The sequence below is a fragment of the Dipodomys merriami genome, unplaced genomic scaffold, assembly GCF_024711535.1.
Source record: "Dipodomys merriami isolate MVZ:Mamm:240054 unplaced genomic scaffold, mDipMer1.0.p SCAF_19, whole genome shotgun sequence".
NCBI classification, from domain to species: domain Eukaryota; kingdom Metazoa; phylum Chordata; class Mammalia; order Rodentia; family Heteromyidae; genus Dipodomys; species Dipodomys merriami.
This window is the reverse complement of record NW_027203270.1, coordinates 18,875,753-18,899,645: the sequence shown is the minus strand read 5'-3', so window position 1 is coordinate 18,899,645 and position 23,893 is coordinate 18,875,753. Positions and strand designations below refer to the sequence as shown.

General features: G+C 45.9%; 1 protein-coding gene across 1 annotated transcript in view; it reads left to right on the top strand.

Annotated features, from left to right (window-relative positions):
• Positions 1-18,952, top strand: part of LOC138830816 (multidrug and toxin extrusion protein 1-like) — a 34,782-nt gene extending 15,830 nt beyond the window's left edge. Inside the window, exons 7-17 of the mRNA XM_070027587.1 lie at positions 3,874-3,971; positions 4,205-4,302; positions 4,646-4,759; positions 4,842-4,909; positions 5,832-5,940; positions 6,034-6,109; positions 8,170-8,239; positions 8,476-8,608; positions 14,077-14,171; positions 14,697-14,775; positions 17,567-18,952. Of these exons, the coding sequence (XP_069883688.1) occupies positions 3,874-3,971; positions 4,205-4,302; positions 4,646-4,759; positions 4,842-4,909; positions 5,832-5,940; positions 6,034-6,109; positions 8,170-8,239; positions 8,476-8,608; positions 14,077-14,171; positions 14,697-14,775; positions 17,567-17,793 (1,167 nt within the window). The 3' untranslated portion in view covers positions 17,794-18,952. The remainder of the gene's footprint in view (positions 1-3,873; positions 3,972-4,204; positions 4,303-4,645; positions 4,760-4,841; positions 4,910-5,831; positions 5,941-6,033; positions 6,110-8,169; positions 8,240-8,475; positions 8,609-14,076; positions 14,172-14,696; positions 14,776-17,566) is intronic.
• Positions 18,953-23,893: the final 4,941 nt, after the last annotated feature.

Below are 23,893 nucleotides of genomic sequence, written 5' to 3'. Positions count from 1 at the left end.
GGCTGATGAGGGTCTTGGGAAATGAGAGCCCACTCCACCCCCTTCTCTGGGGAGTAGTAGAAAACAAAATGACAGTGGGAGAGGATCTATAGGACAAGATGGTGGGGCATATAGGAGAGGAGGGGGAGGCTCTTGAACAAAAAGTTTCTGCCTGGATTGAGCCAGGAGTTGGTGGCTCACACCTGTAATCTTAGCTACTCAGGAGGCTGAGATCTGAGGATCGAGGTTCAAAGCCAGCCTGGGCAGAAAAGTCCGTGAGACTCTTATCTCCAGTAAACCACCGGAACACCGGAAGTGGTGCTGTGGCTCAGTGGTAGAGCGCTTGCTTTGAGCTGAAGAGCTGAGGGACAGTGCTCAGGCCTAGAGTTCAAGCCCCAGGACTGATTAAAAAAAAAAAAAAAAGTTTCCGCCTTGAGGCCTTCCCTAAGAAGATAACCTGGATGGAGCGTACTGAGAATGAATGGAAAGAGGTAACTAGTTGTCTGGAAAAAATTACTAACCAAGAAGAGGACATAGAGTAGAAAAGGAACAGAAAAAAAAAACAGCTGGGTAATGCTTAGACTTTCAGGTGTGGAGTGAGGGGAACTTGGAGGCCAAGATGACTCCCCTGGACTTTCTAGGACCCTCCCTGAAGAAGCTATCTCCTCGTGTATTATCTTTCCATCTGTGGGCATGTGGCTCCCCCACATGAATCTCTCTGGCTTCCAGATTTTTTTTCCAGCCCTCTAAGGGAAACTCATGAAATTTACATAGGTGACACCTCCTCCTCTTCTATTTATTTAATTATTTGTTTATTTATTTTTATTCATTCATTTTTTGATACAGGTCTGGGGCTTGAGCTCAGGGCCTTAGCACTGCCCCTGAGCTGCTTTTTTTTTTTTTTTTTTTTTCTGGTCATAGGGCTTGAAATCTGGGCCTGGGCACTATCCCTCAGCTCTTCAGCTCAAGGCTAGTGCTCTACCACTTGAGCTACAGCACCACTTCTGGCTTTTTCTGCTTTTGTGGTGCTAAGGAATCGAACCCAGGGCCTCATGCATGTAAGGCAAGCACTCTACCACTGAGCCACCTTCCCAGCCCCTCCCTGAGCTTTTTTGCCCAAGGCCAGTGCTGTATCATTTGAGCCACTGTTCTACTTATGTCTTTTTGGTGGTTAATTGGAGATAAGAGTCTCAAGGACTTTCTTGCTCAGGCTAGTTTTGAATCACAATCCTCAGATCTGTCTCCTGAATAGCTAGGATTACAGGTGTGAGCCACTGGTGCCCAGCTGTGACCCCTCCTTGCCAGGCAAGCCTGCTGCGCCTCACTGTCTTGGATCCTGTCTCAATTAGTGGCTTCCACCACTGCACCTCACCTGCCTCTCATAGGCCACACACCTGCTCTGTGATGTTATCTTCTTCCTCTACCTCTGTTTGATCAGTTACTTAGTTTTGGAGGTCCTCTCTGCTCCTCTCCTTCCTCTATACGACCACTTAAATCATTTCTTGTCATTTGTGCTCTGTGTCATTTCAGTAGGAGCTTTTTGACCAGGTTCCCTACTGCCACTTTTTCTCTAGGTCTATCTTTTTTTTGGCCTGGTTGTAGGGCCTGAACTCTGGGCCTGGGTACTGTCCCTCAGCTCTTCAGCTCAAGGCTAGCACCACTTCCGGCTTTTTCTGCTTATGTGGTGCTTGAGGAATCGAACCCATTGCCTCATACATGCAAGGCGAGCTCTCTCCCACGGAGCCACCTTCCCAGCCCCTCTATGTCTATCTTAAATCATGCTGCTGCTCTTATCATTTTCTTGGAATTAAAATCTGATCATAGATCTCCCCATCATACACACACACCCACACCCACCCACCCACCCACCCACCCACCCACACACACACACACACACACACACACACACACACTGGGGAGACGAGAGGAGCTAGAGGGGGTTGGTCTTAGCAGACAAGGAATCATAAGAATTTATAGAAACACAGGGATCAGGTAGGATTTAGTGAAGCCTTGGTTTGTAGGCTCAGAGCAGAGCAGGGCTGTCAATGAAGCCTCAAGTCTAGACCGTGTTGTGCAACTAGGTCCCTTTTCACTTGGAAACTGCAAAGCAAAGATAGATGGAGAAACCATATCCAGGTCTGAATTAGAAGCTGCCCTTCAAACCGCACCCCCAGCCCCCATTCTAGTACTAGGGTCTCAGCTTATGCCCTTGCATTTTTTCTTGGCTTTTTTTTTTTTTTTTCTTGGCTAGGGCTCTACCACTTAAGCCACAACTCTACTTCCAACTCTTTGACAGTTAACTGGAGATAAGAATCTCACAGACTTTTTTGGGGGGTTGATGGTGGGAAGGCTCGATTGGCTTTGAAAAAATCCTCATATCTCAGCCTCTTGAGTAGCTTTTTGTTTTCATTTTTTAAGTGCTGGGAAGGGAACCTCAGCCTATGCATGCTGAGTGCTGTATTAGTGACCCACACCCTAGCCCTAAACTCCTTTTTGGTGTTACAGCGACTTTAATCATCTGGTCAAGAGTAGAGCTTTTTGTTTGTTTGTTTACTGATATAATTTGGAATAGCAAAAGTTCATATATGGTCTTTGATTTTTGAGAACAAAATTTCTCAGGAAGAAAGAAGCTGCCAAAGGGGTGTGCCGGGCACTAGTGGCTCTCGCCTGTAATCCTAGCAACTCTGGAGGCTGAGATCTGAAGATCACGGTTCAAAGCCAGCCTGGGCAGGAAAGTCCCTGAGACTCTTATCTACAATAAACCAATAGAAAACCGGAAGTGGTGCTGTGGCTCAAGTGGTAGAGCGCTCGCCTTGAGCTGAAGAGTGCAAGGACAGCACCCAAGCCCAGAGTTCAAGTTCCACGACTGACAAAACCGACAAAAAAAAAAAAAGGGTGGGGAGGCTGGGAAGGTGGCTCAGTGGTAGAGTGCTTGCCTTGCATGCATGAGGCCCTGGGTTCAATTCCTCAGCACCATATAAGCAAAAAGAAAAAAGCCGGAAGTGGCGCTGTGGCTCAAGTGGTAGAGTGCTAGCCTTGAGCTGAAGAGCTGAGGGGCAGCGCCCAGGCCCAGAGTTCAGGCCCCACGACTGGACCCCCCCCCAAAAAAAAAACAAAAAAAATGGTGGGGGGATGTAACATGGGACAGCAGTAGAAACAGTGCCCCCTTTCAAAATAATTTGGTATCTATTACATGTTACTGAATGAACATAAATTTCATTCATCTTTTTATGGAAATTAGATTGTCAATTTGATTTGCTTCTTTCCCTTCCTCCCAAGTTGTGAGTATTGAACCCAGGACCTCTTGCTAGGCAAGCGTTGTATCACCAGAGCCACCCCCACCCAGCCCAGCCCTTCGCTGTGTATTTTGTTTTTAAAATAGTGTCCTACCAACTTTGTTCAAGATTGGCCTCAAACCCTCAATCCTCCGGCCTCCATTCCCCAAATGTTGGCATGACAGGTGTGTACCAGCATATAGGAGATACCAGACAGGACGTTTCTCCTGCAGCTACTCTGCTTCTCAGTCAGCTATGATAGTCTCTACCATATTCCAGAAAGAAATTCTAGTTTCACAAGATCTTTGGTCAGTGTTCTGAATTTCAACTTTCATGACAAGGAGTACTGTATCTTCATCCCATGTTGAAAATACCTTCTGTATACCTGTTAACCTTGCCCATCCTTGCATGCTTGGAGAGAAGCTATTTTTTTTTTCTTTCCTCCCTGCTGCCTTCTCACCTCCTGTGGTGGAGCTCCTGGCTTCACATATGAAAGAGAGAAGAGGAAGGGATGGGAGACAGGGAAGGCAAGAGCCAAAGGGGCGCTGTACCCTCTTAACCAGTCCTACTGTGTAGCACGGTGAGTTTGGCCTGGACCCTCAGTGTCTCCTTGTTCCAGGGAATCGTTCTGCCCCAGATCGTGACTGGATTTGCAGCCAACCTTGTCAATGCACTGGCCAACTATCTGTTCCTTTATCAGCTGAATCTGGGGGTGATGTGAGTCCATCCAGCCTCCTCTTGGGACAGGGAAGAGGGAGGACTTGTGTGTGGTGTTTCCAATCTGGCCCATATGTGGTCTCCTCACACTGAGTGCTATCGGGGGTGGAGGATGCTGTCCTGAGAAAAAGACAACTTCAAGGCCTCAGGAAGAGGGCAAAGCAAGATACACATGGCCCCTCCTTACTGAAAGAACATTAGTACACATTCAATTGGCTACTGTTCTTTCCCAGGGGTTCGGCGCTGGCCAATACAATCGCCCAGTTTACTCTGGCTCTCCTCCTCTTTCTCTACATCCTCTGGAGAAAACTACATCAAGCTACTTGGGGAGGTAAAGCCTGCTTTTTTGTGTATATGTGACAGTACTGGGGCTTGAACTCCCTTAGCTTTTTTGCTCAAGGCTAACACTCTATCACTTGAGCCACACCTCTATGTCTAGCTTTTTGCTGGTTCATTGACAATAAGAGTCTCACAGACTTTTCTACCTGGGCTGGTGTTGAACCTAGATCTTCAGATCTCAGTCTCCTAGAGAGCTAGGATTATAGGCATGACCTGTCATCAGTGTCTGGCTTAAGGTTGTCTTTTGTCTTACAGCTTGGCCATAGCTTTTTGCCTGGGGCTGAGATCCAGCCTGAAGGCCAGATCTGATGAAAACCTGTGTGTTGCACCTGCAGGGTGGTCCATTGAGTGCCTGCAGGACTGGGCCTCCTTCCTGCACCTGGCCATCCCCAGCATGTTGATGCTCTGTATTGAGTGGTGGGCCTATGAGATCGGCAGCTTCCTGAGTGGTACGTATGCTGAGAGGCAGGCACAGCTCCTGGGCACTGGGGGCTCTGTCTAGAGCCGGGTGTCAGCTGTCTGTCTTTGCAGGGATTCTGGGCATGGTAGAGCTGGGAGCCCAGTCCATTGTGTATGAACTGGCTGTCATCATGTACATGGTAAGTGTCCCAGAGCTGCCCTGGGGCCGTGGGAGATGGTCCCCACAAGTAAGCACTGACATTGGTAACATGTAGCAGTGATATATGAAATGATTGATGGAGCTGGCACTGGTGGCTCACACCTGTATCCTAGCTACTCAGGAGGCTGAGATCTGAGGATCAAAGCCAGCCCAGACAGGAAAATCCATGAGTCTCTTTTTTTTTTTTTTGTTTTTTTTGTTTTTGGTTCGGTCGTGGGGCCTGAACTCTAGGCCTGGGCGCTGTCCCTCAGCTCTTCAGCTCAAGGCTAGTGCTCTACCACTTGAGCCACAGCACCACTTCTGGCTTTTTTCTTATGTGGTGCTGAGGAATCAAACCCAGGGCCTCAGGCATGCAAGGCAAGCACTCTACCACTGAGCCACCTTCCCAGCCCCCCATGAGACTCTTATCTCCAATAAAACCACTAGAAAACCAGAAGTGGCACTGTGGCTCAAGTGGTAGAGCGCTAGCCTTGAGCTGAAGAGCTGAGGGACAGTGCCCAAGGCCAGACTTCAAGCCCCACGACCAACCAAAAAAAAGAAAGAAAGAAAGAAAGAAATTATTGATGGAAATGAAATGTCATCCTGGATTTTAAAAAATGTTATCCTGGGAAGGTGGCTCAGTGTTAGAGTGCTTGGCTTGCATGCCTGAGGCCCTGGGTTCAATTCCCTAGCACCACATAAGCAAAAAGCAAAAAGCTGGAAGTGGCGCTGTGGCTCAAGTGGTAGAGCGCTAGCCTTGAGCTGAAGAGCTGAGGTACAGCGCCCAGGCCCAGAGTTCAGGCCTGGACCCCCCCCCCCCAAAAAAAAGCAACATTTTGCCAGTGAGGTGTGAGGCCTGATATTGCTTTTCTGTGCCATGCCAGCACTGGGCAGTTTGTTGCAGGTTTTCCTTTTCATTTTAGATCCCTATTGGCATCAGCGTAGCTGCCAGCGTCCGGGTAGGAAATGCACTGGGTGCCGGAAACATAGAGCAAGCAAAGAAGTCCTCAGTGGTTGCTCTGCTGGTCACAGGTACATAGACCTATTTAGCTGAGGCTCTCAGTGCATGTTGTCCAGCCCTCCTTGTTCACAGTTTCCCTTCTCCTGTTCTTTTTCCTCCTCCAGTGCTTTTTGCTGTAGCCTTTTGTGTCCTGATGTTAAGCTGTAAGGACTTTGTGGGCTACATTTTCACTACTGACCGGTGAGTGTTGGGGTTTTCTTGAAATGGAAAATCTGTGATCAAGAGATGGATAGGTTGCTGTCATGCTATCATGGCCATCATGGCTAGGGGTAGGGGTGCTGCATCTGGAGAGGTGTTTGGGTAATTTGCAAGATCAGAAACTCCACTGATATTCCTTGGGAAGAACTTAATTGATCAGATATAGAAACTAGTTTATAATCTAGAATGCCAATTTAATGAGTATTGGTAGCGAACATATTCTTCTGATGGTCAGAATACTCATGTATTTTATTTTATTTTACATTTTTTTTTGTCAGTCCTGGGTCTTGAACTCAGGGCCTGGGTGCTGTCCCAGAGACTTTTGTGCTCAAAGTTAGCACTCTACCACTTGAGCCACAGCACCTCTTCAGGCTTTTTTGAGCAGTTTAGTGGAGTTAAGAGTCTCACAGGGACTTTTCTGCCCGGGCTGGCTTTGAACCACAATCTTCAGATCTCAGCCTCCAGAGTAGTATTACAGGAATTAGCCACTAGCACCTGGCCCATGGATTTTTAAAAATAATTTTTGGTACTGTGGAGTACATTTTCAGACAGATTGGATATTCTAAATCCAAAATCAGAAATACTTTAAAATCTGAAACTTTTTGATTGCTAACATGATGTTATATAGCTTTGTGTGCTAGAGCGGTCAAAAATGCAGGTATACTGAAAATATTGTGCAAAATTACCTTCAGCGTATGTATATAAATTGTGTATCTCATATAAATTAATTTTGTGCTTAGATCAGAGTCCTATCTCCAAGATATCTCATAATGTATTTGGAGTTATTCAAAACTCCAGAAATAATCTGAAATCTGAAGCAGTTTTGGCTCCAAATAATTTGCATCAGGAATATTCAACTTGTATTTTGGTCCTGATGAGAAGAATCATCTTGGTATCTGCCAAACTGCCTGATTTAATTTGTCAAAACAAATTGAAATCTTACCAATGGATGACATTGGTGGCTTATATCTGTTATCCTGGCTAGTCAGAAGGCTGAGATCTAAGGACAGAGGCTAGAAGCTAGCCTGGGCAGAAAAGTCCACCAAAAAGCTAGAAGTGGAGATATACCTCAAGTGGTAGAGCACCAGCCTTGAAAGAAAAAGCCAAGTGAAAGTGCAGTACAAAACAACCAAACAAATTGCAGACCACTGGTTAAAAAACTCCAAATAGGGCTGTTGTATAGCTTGGTGGTAGAATGTGTGCTTAGGATGCATGAAACCCTAGATTCAATCCCCAACAGCAACAAATAAATAAAAATAGCAACATAGTAATAGACTTAATTGAGCAGTATATTGGAAATGATATGTTTTGGCAGAATATAAAAGAGTATGTAATACATTACATAGGAAAAGAGAGTTGTGAACACCATGAGGCCCTGAGTTCAAAACCCAGTACCATAAAAAAGAAAGGAAAGAAAAAGAGAAAGAATCTAAGTGTCTAGCATTAGGGAATAGGACACATTTCAGATCATAAAGGCTAACGGCTAACTCTCCACACTGTTCCCATGATCTTTATAGTTTTGCCAGCTTACCTAGTTCTGTGGTGAGCAGTTTTTAATTTTTGGTGATGCTGGAGATGGAACCCAGGGCCTCACACTTGCTAGGCAAGTACTTTACCATCAAGCCACACCCCCAATCCTCTATATTAGAGCACCTTAACTTTCTCTGCAATGTTTCATTAAGACACTGAGAGGCATGTTAAGACTTGATCTGAGGAGCCACCTTAGAAGAAAGATGGCAATACAAGCTGAACTTTAGTTTGAGAGGACAGAAGCATATCACATCATTTAATTAATCTATATGAACTGTATTTTTATAAAGTAATGAAAACAACACGTAATCGCTTTCCTGTTTTGACTAAAGCACCGTAGAAGTACCCCACTTCCCCTCAGGCCCATGGCTGGTGTGTATGCGTCAAGCCAACTGGACCAAGAATCTTGCTGAACTGCAACAGAAAAGGGGTCACCTCACCTGGGAATCATGTTCTTCTCTTTTTCCATACATGTTTCCCACTCATCACCATGTGCTTTACTTTCCTGACAGAGACATCGTGGCTCTGGTGGCTCAAGTGGTCCCCATATATGCAGTGTCCCACCTCTTTGAAGGTCTTGCTGTGAGTATAAGCTCCTTGGTGGCCTGCTACCTATGTCTCCTGAAGAGAATAAACTTCAGGTCCCCTTAGAAGAGGGACTTGAGTGGGAAGTCCTATTGAGTATTATTCTACAGAGTATATGTCACCAGCCTGTGATGTCACGGAGTGATAAAATGTTTGGTCCAGGCTCAGAAGGGAGTTCTTTAGAAGCCCAGCAATGTTCACATGAATGGATGTTACCTGTCTCTTGCCTACAGTGTGCGAGCGGTGGCATTCTGAGGGGCACTGGAAACCAGAAGGTTGGAGCTATCGTTAATGCCATAGGGTATTACGTGATTGGCCTCCCTATCGGCATTGCGCTGATGTTTGCCACCAAGCTTGGAGTGCTCGGTAAGACTCAACTGTGAGCCAGCAGAACCCAGGGAATGACTGGCAGAGGCACATTGAAACTTCACTCTGGAATCCTGCAGACAGACAGACACAGACAGATGGCAGTAAGCACGAAGGTGCTCTGGCCAGGGCCCCATGGCTACACGGCCACGACCCCTGACTCCTGACCCCAGTGGGGGATCTTCCACCTCCCCACACTTGAAGAAACCAAATGCCTTTTCTCCTCTTTTTCCTGTCCTCAGTCACCCAGTTGTCACTTCTTCAAAGGACATGACAGCAAGGGCGGCTGAGGCATTCAGTGATGTCCCTTTTGTAGAGCCTGTCCTGTTTCCTTAGTGACAGCCCCTGGGACAGTGACACTCTCAGAGGGATGAGGTCAACTGCCATTGTCCATTCTGGAAGATGTGGGGAAACCACATGGTAGCTGGACATAGAATGCCCAGGAGTGGTGACTTGTGAGTTTAGCATGCCAGGATTCAGGGAGGGCCAGGCTGACCAGTGATGTCCTCTTTATTCTGGCCCTTCTGCAGTCCCTGCCTCCCACTTGCAAATAATCTTAAGATTGTCTTGTGGCTCTCACCCCACATGGGGCCAGGGTGGGATGAAGATGGGGCAGGGCAAGTTTTCACCTTCTTAAATTTGCCAAGATGAACTGAATTTCCAGGATCTGAAAATACCAGAATTATTCTTATTCCTTTTTTTCCATAATGTTTATTTTTAAATATAATTTTATTGTTATTATTAAGGTGTTGTACAGATGGGTTACCATTTTGTAAGTCAGGTAACAAGTACAATTCTTTTTTTTTTGTCGGTCATGGGCCTGAACTCTGGGCGTGGGCACTGTCCCTCAGCTCTTCACCTCAAGGCTAGAGCTCTACCACTTGAGCCACAGCACCACTTCCAGCTTTTTCTGCTTATGTAGTGCTGAAGAATTGAACCCAGGGCCTCATACATACAAGCACTCTACCACTGAACTACCTTCCCAGCCCAACAAGTACAATTCTTATGGAACAATGTCACCCCTTCTTTCATTTTCCTCCAGTTTCCCCTTCCTGTCCCTTCACATAAGTTGCATAGTTCGTTTTCCATATAGTGCATGCTGAATTTTTAAAATAAGGAAATAATTGGGCACCAGTGGCTCATGCCTTTAATCTAGCTACTCAGGAGGCTGAGACTTGAGGGTCAAGGTTCAAAGCCAGCCCAGACAGGAAAGTCTGTGAGATTCTTTTTTTTCAGTGCCAGTCCTGGGGCTTGAACTTATGGTCTGGGCACTGTCCCTGTGCTTCTTATCACTAAGCCACAGAGCCACTTCTAGCCTTTTCTGTTTATGTGGTACTGAGGAATCAAACCCAGGACTTCATACATGCTAGGCAAGCACTCTACCACTAAGCCACATTCCCAACCCCCTGTAAGATTCTTTTTTTTTTTTTTTTTTTTTTTTTGTCGGTCGTGGGGCTTGAACTCTGGGCCTGAGCGCTGTCCCTCAGCTCTTCAGCTCAAGGCGAGCGCTCTACCACTTGAGCTACAGCGCCACTTCCGGTTTTCTGGTGGTTTATTGGAGATAGGAGTCTCACGGTCTCTCCTGCCCGGGCTGGCTTTGAACCGCGATCCTCAGATCTCAGCCTCCTGAGTAGCTAGGATTACAGGCGTGAGCCACCAGCGCCCGGCTCCCCCTGTAAGATTCTTATCTCCACAAAATTACCAAAAAAGTGCTGGACTTGAGCCAAAGAAGCTTCGTGACAGCCCCAAGGACCTGAATTCAAGCTCTAAGACCTGCACACAAAAAAAGGGTGTGGGAAACAATGACTGCTCAGCTTTGATTTCTAAAATAATAATGAAGAATACATTGGCAGTGAGTAAATGATTATATTAAAAGCTAAACATTATCTTTGGGGTGAAGTAAGGACTTACAGAGGTGTTGAGAAGTCATCTGATCTCTACGGAGAACATCCAGTCCAATGAGTTCCATTGGCTTACAGCTTTTTCTCCAGTTCAATAATATTTGAATAAAAAATACAGTGTTCAAAGAATGGACTGGAGGTTTTTGGAAAATGATGCAGAAAATGGTTAGGTTGCACTTCTGGTATTATTCACGTTTTAGATTTGCCAATGACAGAGACAATGGAAATATTAGAGGATTTTGGGGAGTAATATATTTTATTTTACACAATTTATCCAAAATATTATCATTATAATATTCAATGAATATAAAATACCAAGGGCATACTTTACAACCTTTTCTTTTCTTTTCTTTTTCTTTTTTTGCCAGTCCTGGGGCTTGGACTCTAAGCATGGGCACTGTCCCTGAGTTTCTTTTTGCTCAAGGCTAGCACTCTACCACTTGAGCCACAGTGCCCCTTTTGACTTTTTCTGTGTATGTGGTACTGAGGAATTGAACCCAGGGCTTCATGCATGTAAAGCACGCACTCTACCATGAATCCATATTCTCAGCCCTGTCTCTAAGCTTTTTTGCTCAAGCCTAACATTCTACCACTTGAGACACAACTCCACTTCTGGCTTACAGTGTCTTTCATATCTTTTTTGTTAATATTATTTTTAATTGGCAAATCAACATTTTGCACATTTATGGGACAAAACATGATTTTTGGGGGGGGGCATCTGGTCGTGGGGCCTGAACTCTCTGGGCCTGGGCACTGTCCCTCAGCTCTTCAGCTCAAGGCTAGCACTCTACCACTTGAGCCACAGCACCACTTCCGGCTTTTTTCTTTTTGTGTATGTGTTGCTGAGGAATCGAACCCAGGGCCTCATGCATGCAAGGCAAGCGCTCTACCACTGAGCCACCTTCCCAGCCCAAGGGACAAAGCATGATTTTTGAGATAAGTTTTCCCTAGGTAGCCCGGGCTGGCCTCAACCTTTCAAGCATCCTGCCTCACTTTTCAAGAGCTAGAATTATGGTATATACTACCATGCTTGGCTGAGGTGATGTTTTGATATATGTGTACAATGTTGAGTAATTAGATTTAGATAGTTAACATATCCTTCATCTTATTTGCATTATTTTTATGGTTAGGAATTTGAAATTCGTTCCTAATTTGAAACACACTCCATTATTGACAACAGTCACCCTATTACATAGTAAACCCTTACGTGGATTTGGACAGCAGCTGAAATAAATCAAAGCCAAGCAAAAGAGGAAAGCAAAGACTGTGCATTTCTAGGCTGCTACACAAGGGAATTGGGACGCCATTGACCTGTGTTTAGGCAGAGACCAGAAGGCAGCCCAAAGAGTAGGAGAGCTGTATGACCAGAACAGACAGCTTAGGTATGTGCCAACTAGAGGTGGCTGAATAACAAAGAGCTTCCATAAGATGGGTTAAAGGTACATACTTTGATTGGTCATAAATTGCAGTGGTGACTAAAATTAGGGAGACTGTCAGTTATTAACCAAATCTGAGCTGATTGTAACTGAGAAGTTACTGTTTAGCTTCATAGGTTGTTGCTAGAGATGGCAGTCCAGCTTTGTGCAAATCTGATTTCTGGCAGACTGGAACCCTGGGCCTATTTGTTGCAGTGGTTGTAGGTCAGAGGTTTGTTTGTTTGTTTGTTGCAGGTCCTGGGGCTTGAACTCTCAGCCTGGGTGCTGTCTCTGAGCCTCTTTGTGCTCAAAGCTAGCACTCTACAACATAAGCCACAGTACCACTTTCTACCTTTTCTGATTAGTTTATTGGAGATTGGAGATAAGAGTCTCACGGACTTGGGTTGGGAAGGTAGCTCAGTGGTAGAATGCTTGCCTTGTATGCATGAGGTCCTGGGTTCGATTCCTCAGCACCACATAAGCAGAAAAAGCTGGAAGTGGCGCTGTGGCTTAAGTGGTAGAGCTCTAGCCTTGAGTTAAAGAGCTGAGGGACAGTGCCCAGGCCCAGAGTTCAGGCCCCAGACTGGCAAAAAAAAAAAGTCTCCCAGACTTTTCCTTCCACTGGCTGGCTTCGAACCACAATCCTCAGATCTTAACCTATTAAGTAGTTAGGATTACAGGTGTGCACCACTGGTGCCCAGCCAGAGTTCTAGTTTTACATATGATCTGGCCATTGTCTGTTTGTATATACAATCTCTCTCACACCTCTGCTGAGCTTGGATTCTCCCATTAGTTTACTGTTGACAACACCTCTCTTCATCCGATCTCCCTCAGGGCCTTGTGTAGGCTTGTATTGGGTAGAGCCTACAGGGTGCTTTGAGATTTACAGGCTTTTCCCATCATCCATTCTCCCTCCAAAACTATCTAGATCCTCAACCTTATCCCAGAAGCTTCCAGTAGTCTGTGCTTAAAGTTAGTCCTTGCTGGGTTCCTATCTGGCTCACATCTGTAATCCTAGCTACTCAGATGTCTGAGACCAGTTTGAGTCCAGCCCATTCAGAAAAGTCTTGAGACTCCATCTTCAATTAGCCAGCAAAATGCTGGTCTGGCAGTATGGCTCAAGTGAGAGAGGTAAGAAAACTGTGCAAGCATGAGGCCCTGAGATTGAACTCAAGTAATGGCAAAAAAAAAAAAAAAAAGGGCCATTTAGCATAGTCAGCTCAGTTTACACGTATAATCCTAGCTACTCAGGAGGCTGTGATCTTGGAGGATTGAGCTTCAAATCTAGTGGGGCAGAAAAGTCTGAGAGATTTCATTTCTCCAAATAACCAGAAATATGCTGGAGTGGGGATGTGTCTCAAACAGTGGAGTACCAGCCATGAGCAAGAAAGCTAAGTACCAGAGAAAGTATGAAACTCTGAGTTCAAACCCCAGTACCAACAAACACACATACATGTGCACATGTGTACGTACACACACGCTATTATTGGCCATGATGATTTTTTTCTTAAAAATAAAAAGATAGGGGGTAGGGGCTGGGAAGGTGGCTCAGTGGTAGAGCGCATACCTTGCATGCCAGAGGCCCTGGGTTCGATTCCTCAGCACCACATAAGCAAAAAGAAAAAAAAGCCGTAAGTGGTGCTGTGGCTCAAGTGGTAGAGCGCTAGCCTTGAACTGAAGAGCTGAGGGACAGCGCTCAGGCCCAGAGTTCAGGCCCCATGACCGGACCAAAAAAAAAAAAAAAAAAAAAAAAGATAGGGGGTAGTGGATCACCCTTATACTTCCAGCACTTGGAAGGCAGCCAAACAAACTAATAAACATCATTTCTTTTGAGTCATATAGGGCAGAAGTAGTTCATCCTGTGAAATTTTTACCTTGTAGCTGGCATTTTTCTCAGTACTCAAGTATTAAAATCACCAAGGCCAAAAATAGCCTCCCAGACCTTTGTTCTCACAGGAGGTGGCTGCAGGGAATACTGGGCCTTCTTGAACATTCTGGAAGAGAGCAGATTAGAAGTGTCTGGCCCACTGTGGGTTCCCCCTCAGCCCGAAACGCAGATTCTCAGACCCAGCCCACAGAAGCGAAGTGGAGCCATGTCCTCTGCAGGGCAGCCGATTTCCAGAATTAACCCATCTCCCGTTTCCTTGTCTAGGTCTGTGGTTGGGGTTCATCATCTGCACTGTTTTGCAGGCTGTGTGTTTTCTAGCCTTCATTTCTCACCTCAATTGGAAACAGGCTTGCCAACAGGTAATTGTGTTTGCTGTTCCTTACCTAGAAAATAAACAGGATCCAACATGAGACATTCTTCCATATTGGCAGGTTCATTCCTCTTATGTTATCATTATGCTTTTTGGTTTGGTTTGGTTTTAACTGGATTTTCAGATGTGATCCTGTCCTGAATCATTTTTCCTTTGTTTATTCAGTGAATAGAAAATATAGCTGGTTCTTCCCACCCTATGCTAGCCTCTTCTTGCCTTTCTGCCTAAAAAGCCAATTTCAGGATGAGAATTGGACCAGGAGAGAAAGTCTCCCAAGTTTATCCTAACATTGGCTTTGATGATCTCCAAATATTTCTCTAAGATACTTGTTCACTCCCTTCTCACTGCCTTTTCAAGATCAACACGAGGTCTGGAAATAGGAGGTAGAAAAAGGCCATTCAGTCTTTTTCAGAGGATCCTACTGATTTAGAGAACTTTCCATTACAGTTAAGTGAAATGTCTCAGCAACATGGTCTAATGCCTTGTGCACTTGCTTTGGGTTTTTACTTTTTAGGCTCAGGTACATGCCAATTTGAAGATAAATGTGGCTCTGAATGGGAATTCTGCTGTCTCTCATGATCCAGTTCATTCAGGTAGGTTATAATAATCTCAGCTCTGGCAAAGGCCAGAGAGGAAGGACCGAGGGGTCCTGTGTGGGACACAAGTAGATTGGTTGCAGTGAGCACCCATTGATGAAGGCACTGAAGTTTAGAAACAAAAGAGAAAGTCAAGTCACACTTTTTGAAGTAATTTGACTTAAAGTTCCTTTGCTTCAATTCCATAAACATATTGATTTTTGAGTAGTTTATTGGAGATTAGAGTCTCACCGAGTTTTTGCCCAGGATGGCTTTGAACCGTGATCCTCAGATCTCAGCCTCCTGAGTAGCTAGGATTACAGACCCGAGCCACTGTCGCTCAGCTTAAATTTTAAAATATAAAAGAACTTATAAAATAATTTCTAAGCTGAGCATTAGTGGTTGACACCTATAATCCTAGCTACTCAAAAGGCTGAGATCTGAGAATTGTAGTTAATAGCCAACTCCAGCAGGAAGATCTGTGACACTCTGATTAACCACCAGAAAAAGAAACTGGAAGTGATGCTAAAGTGGTAGAGCACTAGCCTTAAGCAAAAGAGATCAGGGACAGTGCCCAGGCCCTAAGTTCAAGCCCCATGAACACCACCACCACCAAAAGAGAACTAAAATGATTACATTTACATACATGTTATTAAATTTAAAAATAAAAATCATAAAAATATTAACTTAATATAATTTATAACATAATTTATAGAAATCTATAAAATTCATATCCTATATATACATTTATAGACATATATTATAATTTATAGATTTATAAAACCTATATAATAATATATTATCTTATATACATTTATAGAAATTTATATTTTTATATGATACATATTATATAAATTTATAAATTTTATATATATTTTATAGAAGGGGTTTTAATATATTTATAAACATATATATATATATATATATATATATATGTATTTGTGTGTATATTGGGCCTGGGTACTCTCCCTGAGCTCTTTTGTTCTTACTTTCTGTGGCTGGGCTGTGAATTAAATTGACATGACAGATTAGCAGGAGAAAGCAATATTTAATTACAACCATAAACAGAAGAGTCCTAGGAAACAGGAGGTCTGAAGAGGGGTCTGATGACTGAAGCTTACATATATAGCACTCTGAACTACAGAAAAGAAACAGGATGTGAAACTTCTGAGAGATGGTGGCTACCCAAGTTATGGAAGAAGTATGAGGGAAAGAAATCTATGGTGAACAAAAGTGGCCTGTGGTCTTGTTATTCAGATAAAGTCTCTATAGTAATAAAAGTTGTCTGGAACAGCCATTTTCTCAAGACAGATGCTTTTACTGATGGCGATTTTCTTCATAGTTGCAAATGCCTTACAGATAGCTTTTCAAAGCTACTATCTGCAGTTTCTCAAAATAACCACTTTGAAATATACCAAAGAAGAGTATATTTGGGTGGCATATTCTAGTGTCCTATAGCCGCATTTTGGTCGCACTGTAATAAGCTCCTTGGACTTCTCAGATGGCTAAATTTCTGGCAGTGGTCAATTCTGCTTTTCCTTAGTTTTTATTCATGCTGTCTGAAGTTCCTGGCTTAGGATCAGGTTTGGCCACTTGCCTGATATACCAAATGGAATGTTTATTATACGGGTGTTGGCCCCTTGAAACTCTTAAACAAAGGAGCTCCCTAGAGCCCCAGGTTGACAGCGGTGAATAGAGAGGAATGCAATGTAATGTAACCAAATGTAATGGGTTTTGTTCTTTGTGAGCACAAAGCCCACAAACATATCAGGGAAACAAGAGTGAATTGGTCATTCCCAGGAGTGTACTGGGAATAACCCCCAAACAAGATGGTTTTGTGGGGGAAACATACCTCATCATATGCTTAGGAACACTCCTAAGCAGGCTCAGTTGGAGAGTGTGCCTTGCATATTAAAAATGTTAACTAGACCAGCCTCTAGGGTGGAGAATTTACAATTAGAATGAAATTGTAATGAGCAGAGCTCACTTTAGATTCGCTTCAATAATGGGATTCAGCTTAATTTAGTGATTTTGGCTGGTTCTTTCGTGTTTTCTCAGGAGAGCCACACCCAAAACACATAAATAAACAAAAAATACTATGAAGAAAAAAAATTTTTTTCCTGTCCTGGAGCTTGAACTCAGAGCCCTTGGCTCTGTCTCTGAGCCTCTATATGCTCAAGGCTAACACTCTACTACTTGAACCACAGTGCCACTTCTGGCTTTTTTTTTTTTTCAGTTGTGGGGCTTGAACTTTGGGCTTGGGCACTGTCCCTAAGCTCTTCAGCCCAAGGCAAGCGATCTACCACTGGAACCACAGTGCCACTTCCAGTTTTCTGGTGGTTAATTGGAGATAAGAGTCTCACAGGGACTTTTCTACCTGGGCTGACCTTAGATCTCAGCCTCCTGAAGATTACAGGTGTGAGCCACGGGTGCCTGGCTTGACTTCTGGCTTTTTTGAGCAGTTTATTAGAAATAAGAGTCTCACTGACTTTCCTGCCCAGGCTGGCTTCAAACCACAATCCTCAGATCTCAGCCTCCTGAGTAGCTAGGATTACAGGCATGAGCTACCAGCATTCAGCTTAAGAAATGTTAACAGTTAAAGGAAAAACAATTACCTCCCCCACAACAAGTATAGGAGGTTGTACCTATAAGTTCTTGTCTCCCAATTTGATTCATTTAACCACTGTAGCAACTGCTTCCTAAAATATCTTTCTCCTAACAAGTAGCACACACAATCTATCCTCTTTCATACAGTTAGAAACAAAATTTTCCTTTCAACACGCTAACTAAAATCCTTTATTCTCTACAGAGGGTACTGAAAACCATGAAGAAATTGTAATGAGAGATATTGAAAAAAGGGACGAGGCTCAATTGAACCCACGGATGCACCAACAGCAACCTTTGCCTGAGCATCCAGCAGACAGCAATACATTGTCTGGAAAACAGTTGGTGTTCCGTCGAGGGCTTGTGCTCTTGGGGGTTGTTTTAGTCTTGGTGGCAGGGATTTTAGTAAGAGTATATGTAAGAATCCAGTGATATGGCAGGAGAAAGAGAATCAGATCACATGACACAGGTGCTTCCAGACTTAGGATGTAATTACTTTTGGACAAGGCCATTGTAACTTGAACGTAAGTCAGGACTAGGGGTGTAGCTCAATGGTAGAGCTTAGCATGCGCTAGTTTTAATTCCTAGCATGAACACACACACACACACATACACACACACACACACACACACACACACACACACACACGAGAAATAGAAAAGAAGAAAGAAAAGAAGAAAGAAAGGAGGAAAAAGGAAAGAGAAACCTTAAGTCCATAATGCTTTTAACATATACATCTATCTACAAAACATCGAAGTTTGTAACAACACACTGTAGAACATTGCTTACTTTCATGACTTGCAGGGCTGACAGAAAGCTGCCACTTACTGTGGCTGTCTTCTCTTTCAAGAGAGGATGGTATTACATAGCACTGGCTTGGGGAAAAGCTCTAAATTCAGATTTCAAAGTAGCTTCTACTGAATTCAGTGTAAAGTTGAACTGATGGAAATTGGCTCCTCCTTAAGGCACAGGCCTAGAAGTAGCAGTTTTAAGGTATGTACATAATTTAGCTTTGCCTGTAGGTTTTTAGAATTGAGAATTCAAAGGCATACACATAGAGACACACACACACACAGACACACACACACATACACATACACACACTACCACTTGAGCCACACCTCCACTTCTGGCTTTTTGGTGGTTAATTGGAAATAAGAGTCTCACAGACTTTCCTGCCCAGGTTGACTTCCAACTTTAATTCTCAGATCTCAGCCTCCTGAGTAGCTAGGAGTACACGCAGGAACCATGGGTTCCTGGCAAAGATGTGTATTTCTAATGAAGGACCTAAGGTGAATATTGTATCTTAGACCAAGACAAATGAGGTTGGAGTAAGAATCCCTGTCTGGATCAGGGACCCCGGAATACTTACCTAGGAATCTATGCTTTCCTGTTTCTTCTACCTACTTACTGTTTTCTAAGACACAGACCATATATAAAATGCTTCAGAATTCCTCCTGTATGCTCCCCTGCTTCTTCTACCTACTGTTTTCTAAGACACAAACGCATATATAAAATGCTTCAGAATTCCTCCTGTATGAATTACATAAAATACATTTTTCAATATAAGTTTCCTGTGTCCTACATTTTATTCAATCGACCAATGGCACTTGTCATCTTTACCTGGAGAGGCTAGACCTCAGACACTACGGATGCATAGTTGGAGAGCTGGGAAGATCCAAACAAGAGTGCTGTTTCCTGGCTGTGTCCAGAGGACAAAGCTTTAATAAAGGCTTTAGATTATGAACTAGTTACCCTGTTTCTTTCAGCCCTTAGTAGGGTTAAGTTTACACAGCAAATCTTGATCTAAATCACATACCCTGGGTGCTAGAACGGTCTGGGAAGGTGGCTCAGTGGTAGAGCGCTTGCCTTGCATGCCTGAGGCCCTGGGTTTGACTCCTCAGCACCACATAAGCAAAAAGAAAAAAGCCAGAAGTGGTGCTGTGGCTCAAGTGGTAGAGCGCTAGCCTTGAGCTGAAGAGCTGAGGGACAGCGCCCAGGCCTAGAGTTCAGGCCCCACGACCGGACCCAAAAAATAAATAAATAAATAAATAAAAATAAAAATAGAACGGATACAGGAGGAGGCTGTTGACTTTGCTGGAAAGAACAGATAAGAAACAAAATCACAAAAGTTGCTACTATGAGTTTTTTTTTAAAAAACAACACACAAAACACCCAACTGCTGGGATTTTTATTGGAACTCCAGGCCTCCCTTCTTGCTCTCCTGTATGCAGAGTGTGTCCCCAGCCTTCCGAGCACTGATTTTTGGTGGGGACCACCATAAGGCATCTCTGCCCTTGGGAGTCATTCTTCTTGGATGTATAAATTTGTATCATTTTCCAAGGACCCACAGTAAGATTATGGCCTTCCGGAGGGGGCCTGCGGAGACTGAGGCAGCCCAGAGAACCCCCCTTTCCCAGTTCTTCAGGGCGCCTCAGACCCCTCTCCACAGGACACCCCTAGTCGTTTAGGGGGTGTCTTACACTTTCTGCCTGGTCCCAGAGATACAGGGTTCCTCCAGCCAGACTCAAACAGGAGCAAGGATAAGGACAAGGAACCCAGAGGTTCCAAAGATGATCTTGCCCTGCAAGGAGCAGAGGTTGGGGGTATGCCCATCCAGGTCCGTCCAAAGGTGCTCTGAGGGCGTGGAGGGTGACAAATGACATTTTTGCTTTAGTCTGGATAAAGAAGACCTCCTCATCCTCCATTCCTGACCCCTAAGCACCCCTGCCTTGGGGATGGAGATGTGTGTGTGTGTGTGTGTGTGTGTGTGTGTGTGTGTGTGTGTGTGTGTGTGTGTGTGTGTGTGTGTGTGTGTGTGTGTGTGTGTGTGTGTGTGTGTGTGTGTGTGAGTGGGAGGGGGGGCTTCCCCAGGCCCGACCCTCCCCGGGGGTTCTGCGGGCATTGGTGGTTGGCCAGGGGGCTCGCGCGTGGGCGTGGCCGGGGCGTGGCCGGGGCGTGGCCCGGGCCAGGTCGCTGCGGTACCAGCGCCCCGCAGAGGGGCATCGGCGGGGCGGGGTCGTCTCGATCTCCACCTCCCTCAGGGCGCCCCACGGGCTGGCTTGGATCTCTCCGGACGCCGGCATGGAGCCCCCCGCGGTCGTCGAGCCCTTGGAGGGCGCCCCCGACAGGCTGGACTTGGCCACCGTCACCCTGAGCCCCAGCGGCGTCCTGATATCCCCTGGTGGCCCGGCGGCTTGCGGGGCTTGCGGGGCGCGCTGTCCCCCGAAGTGCTGCGGGAGGCGGCGGAGCTGACGGCGCTCGCGGGCCCCGTGGTGAGCTGGGCGGCCGGAGGGGGGTGGGGGGGGCGGTTTCTCCCCCACGCCCAGCCCCGAGCACCCCTTCCCGTCGCGGTCTCACTTGGTGATGATGGGCGGGAGTGGGGGGGGGACGGGAAGGGTGACCCCGCTTTTCTTTCTGGCCCTTCCATAGTTCCTGGCCCAGCTGATGCTCTTTCTCATCAGCATCGTCAGCTCGATATTCTGCGGACACCTGGGCAAGGTGGAGCTGGACGCCGTGACTCTGGCTGTATCGGTAGGTGTCTGAGCCCGGGACAGAGCCTCAGAACTTTCCAGAACTCAGTTCTGATGTTGGCGGTGAAGCCAGGGGGGGCCTCGTGCCTGCCAGGCAAGCATTTGCAAGGAGATCCAGGCCCCTACGTCCCCACACGCGAGCAGACCTCTCCTTCCAGAGGTACCAGGTCTTGTGCATCTCTACGAAAACCAGAAGAACTCCATTTTCCCCCCTATTATGAAAGGAAACCAACAAAGCCATTAACCGAGTTACACACTTCATTAAGGCCACACTATTTCACCTTGTAAAAGGTGTCTCATTTCTAGTGCGGATGAGAATTACACCTGTGAAGTCTCTCCTTGTTAGTGATGCAGTGGACAGCTTGTGTGTCTTGTGTTTAATCCAGGCTTCCAAACAAAATGGAAAAAAAAAAAAAAAAAAAAAAAAAGACTCCTCCTGCTGATGATGGCAGGTCTCTCCCTCCAGTCTTAGAAAATGTCTTTTCTGCCCTTCCCCCGCCCCCAGGAGGTAGGGATACCAGTAAGATCACAGAAGGCCATGAAAGTTTCTCATTAGTCTTCTCATTAGTAGAGGAGGCCTCAGGCTGTGTGGAATCACATTTTATATATGGACTAATTACTGTACTAATTAGGGCACTGGGGACATTTCTGCTTTCTTTAGAAAGTTTAGATTGGGCTTCTAGCACGTCAAGAAGGGCTGTCCCAGTGTCCAGGAGTAGATGTCCCCTGCTTGACATCAGGCCTTAGAGCCCTTGCCCGTGCTGTGCCGGTTTGATCCGGTTCTAACCGGTTTGAGCCGGTTTGAGCCAGTTCTGACAGGTTTGATCCGGTTCTGAGTGGTTTCATCTAGTTCTGACTGGTTTCAACTGGTTTGAGCCGGATTGATCTGGTTCTGACTGGTTTGAGCCGGTCCGATCCGGTTCTGACCGATTTGATCCGATTTGTTCCGGTTGTAGCTGGTTTGATCCGGTTGTAGCCAGTTTGATCCGGTTCTGACCGGTTTGAACCGGTTCTAGCCGGTTTGATCCGGTTCTTGCCGGTTTGAACCGGTTTGATCCTTTTCTAACCGGATTGAGCTGGTTCTGACCGGTTTGAGCCAGTTCTAACCGGTTTGATCCGGTTCTGACCGGTTTGATCCGGCTCTAACCGGTTTGAGACAGTTCTGACAGGTTTCAGTCGGTTTGATCCGGTTTGACTGGTTTGATCCGGTTCTGACCGGTTTGAGCCTTTTTGATCCAGTTTGAACCTAACCGGTTTGAGCCGGTTTGATCCGGTTATGACCGGTTTGAGCCAGTCAGAACCGGTTCTAACTGGTTTGAACCAGTTCGAACTGGTTTGAGCCAGTTTGATCCGGTTCTGACCGGTTTCAACTGGTTTGATCCGGTTCTGAGCGGTTTGAACCAGTTCATAGGGGTTTGATCCGTTCTGACCGGTTTCAACTGGTTTGAACCGGTTGTAGCCGGTTTGATCCGGTTCTGACCGGTTTGAACCAGTTCATACCGGTTTGATCCGGTTCTAGCTGGTTTGATCCAGTTCTGACCGGTTTCGACTGGTTTGAACCGGTTTGAACCGGTTCTGACCGGCTCGATCTGGTTCTGACCGGTTTGATCCGGTTCTAACCGGTATGGTCCGGTTCTGGCCGGTTTGATCCGGTGCTGACCGGTTTGAACCAGTTCATACCGGTTTGATCTGGTTCTAGCCGGTTTGATCCGGTTCTGAGCGGCTTGAACCAGTTCTAACCGGTTTGATCCGGTTCTGACCGGTCTCAACTGGTTTGAACCAGTTTGAGCCGGATCGATCCGGTTCTGACCGGATTGATCCGGTTCTGACCGGTTTCAACTGGTTTGAACCGGTTCTGACCGGTTTGAACCGGTTCTGACCGGCTTGATCCGGTTCTGACCGGTTTGATCCGGTTGTAGCCGGTTTGATCCGGTTCTGACCGGTTTGAACCGGTTCATACCGGTTTGATCCGGTTCTGACCAGTTTCAACTGGTTTGAGCCGGATCGATCCGGTTCTGACCGGTTTGAACCGGTTCATACCGCTTTGATCCGGTTCTAGCTGGCTTGATCCAGTTCTGACCGGTTTCGACTGGTTTGAACCGGTTTGATCCGGTTCTAACCGGTTTGAACCAGTTCATACCGGTTTGAACCAGTTCATACTGGCTTGATCTGGTTCTAACCGGTTTGATCCGGTTCTGACCGGTGTCAACTGGTTTGAACCGGTTTGAGCCGGATCGATCCGGTTCTGACCGGTTTGATCCGGTTCTAGCTGGTTTGATCCTGTTCTGACCGGTTTCGACTGGTTTAAACTGGTTTGATCCGGTACTGACCGGTTTGAACCAGTTCATACCGGTTTGATACAGTTCTAACCGGTTTGATCCGGTTCTGGCCGGTTTAATCCGGTTTCTGACCGGTTTCAGCTGGTTTGAACCGGTTTGAGCCGGATCGATCCTCGGTTCTGACCGGTTTGATCCGGTTTTCACCGGTTTGAACCAGTTCATACCGGTCAGATGCGGTTCTAGCTGGTTTGATCCGGTTCTATCCGGTTTGATCCGGTTCTGACCGGTCTGAACCAGTTCATACCGTTTTGATCCGGTTCTGACCGGTTTAAACCAGTTCTTACCGTGTTGATCCGGTTTTAACCGGTCTGAGCCGGTTTGGTCCGGCTCTGGCCGGTTTGAGCCGGTTTGAACCAGTTCTAACCGGTTTGAGCCATTTTGATCCCGTTCTGACTGGTTTGATCCGATTCTGACCGGTTTCATCTGGTTTGAGCCGGATCGATCCGGTTCTGACCGGTTTGATCCAGTTGTAGCCGGTTTGATCCGATTCTGGCCCGTTTGAACCGGTTCTGACCAGTCTGAACCAGTTCATACCGGTTTGATCCGGTTCTGACTGGATTGAGCCGCTTCTGACCGGTTTGAGCCTGTTCTAACCGGTTTGTTCCGGTTATAACCGATTTGATCCGGCTCTAACCGGTTTGAACTGGTTTAATCTGACT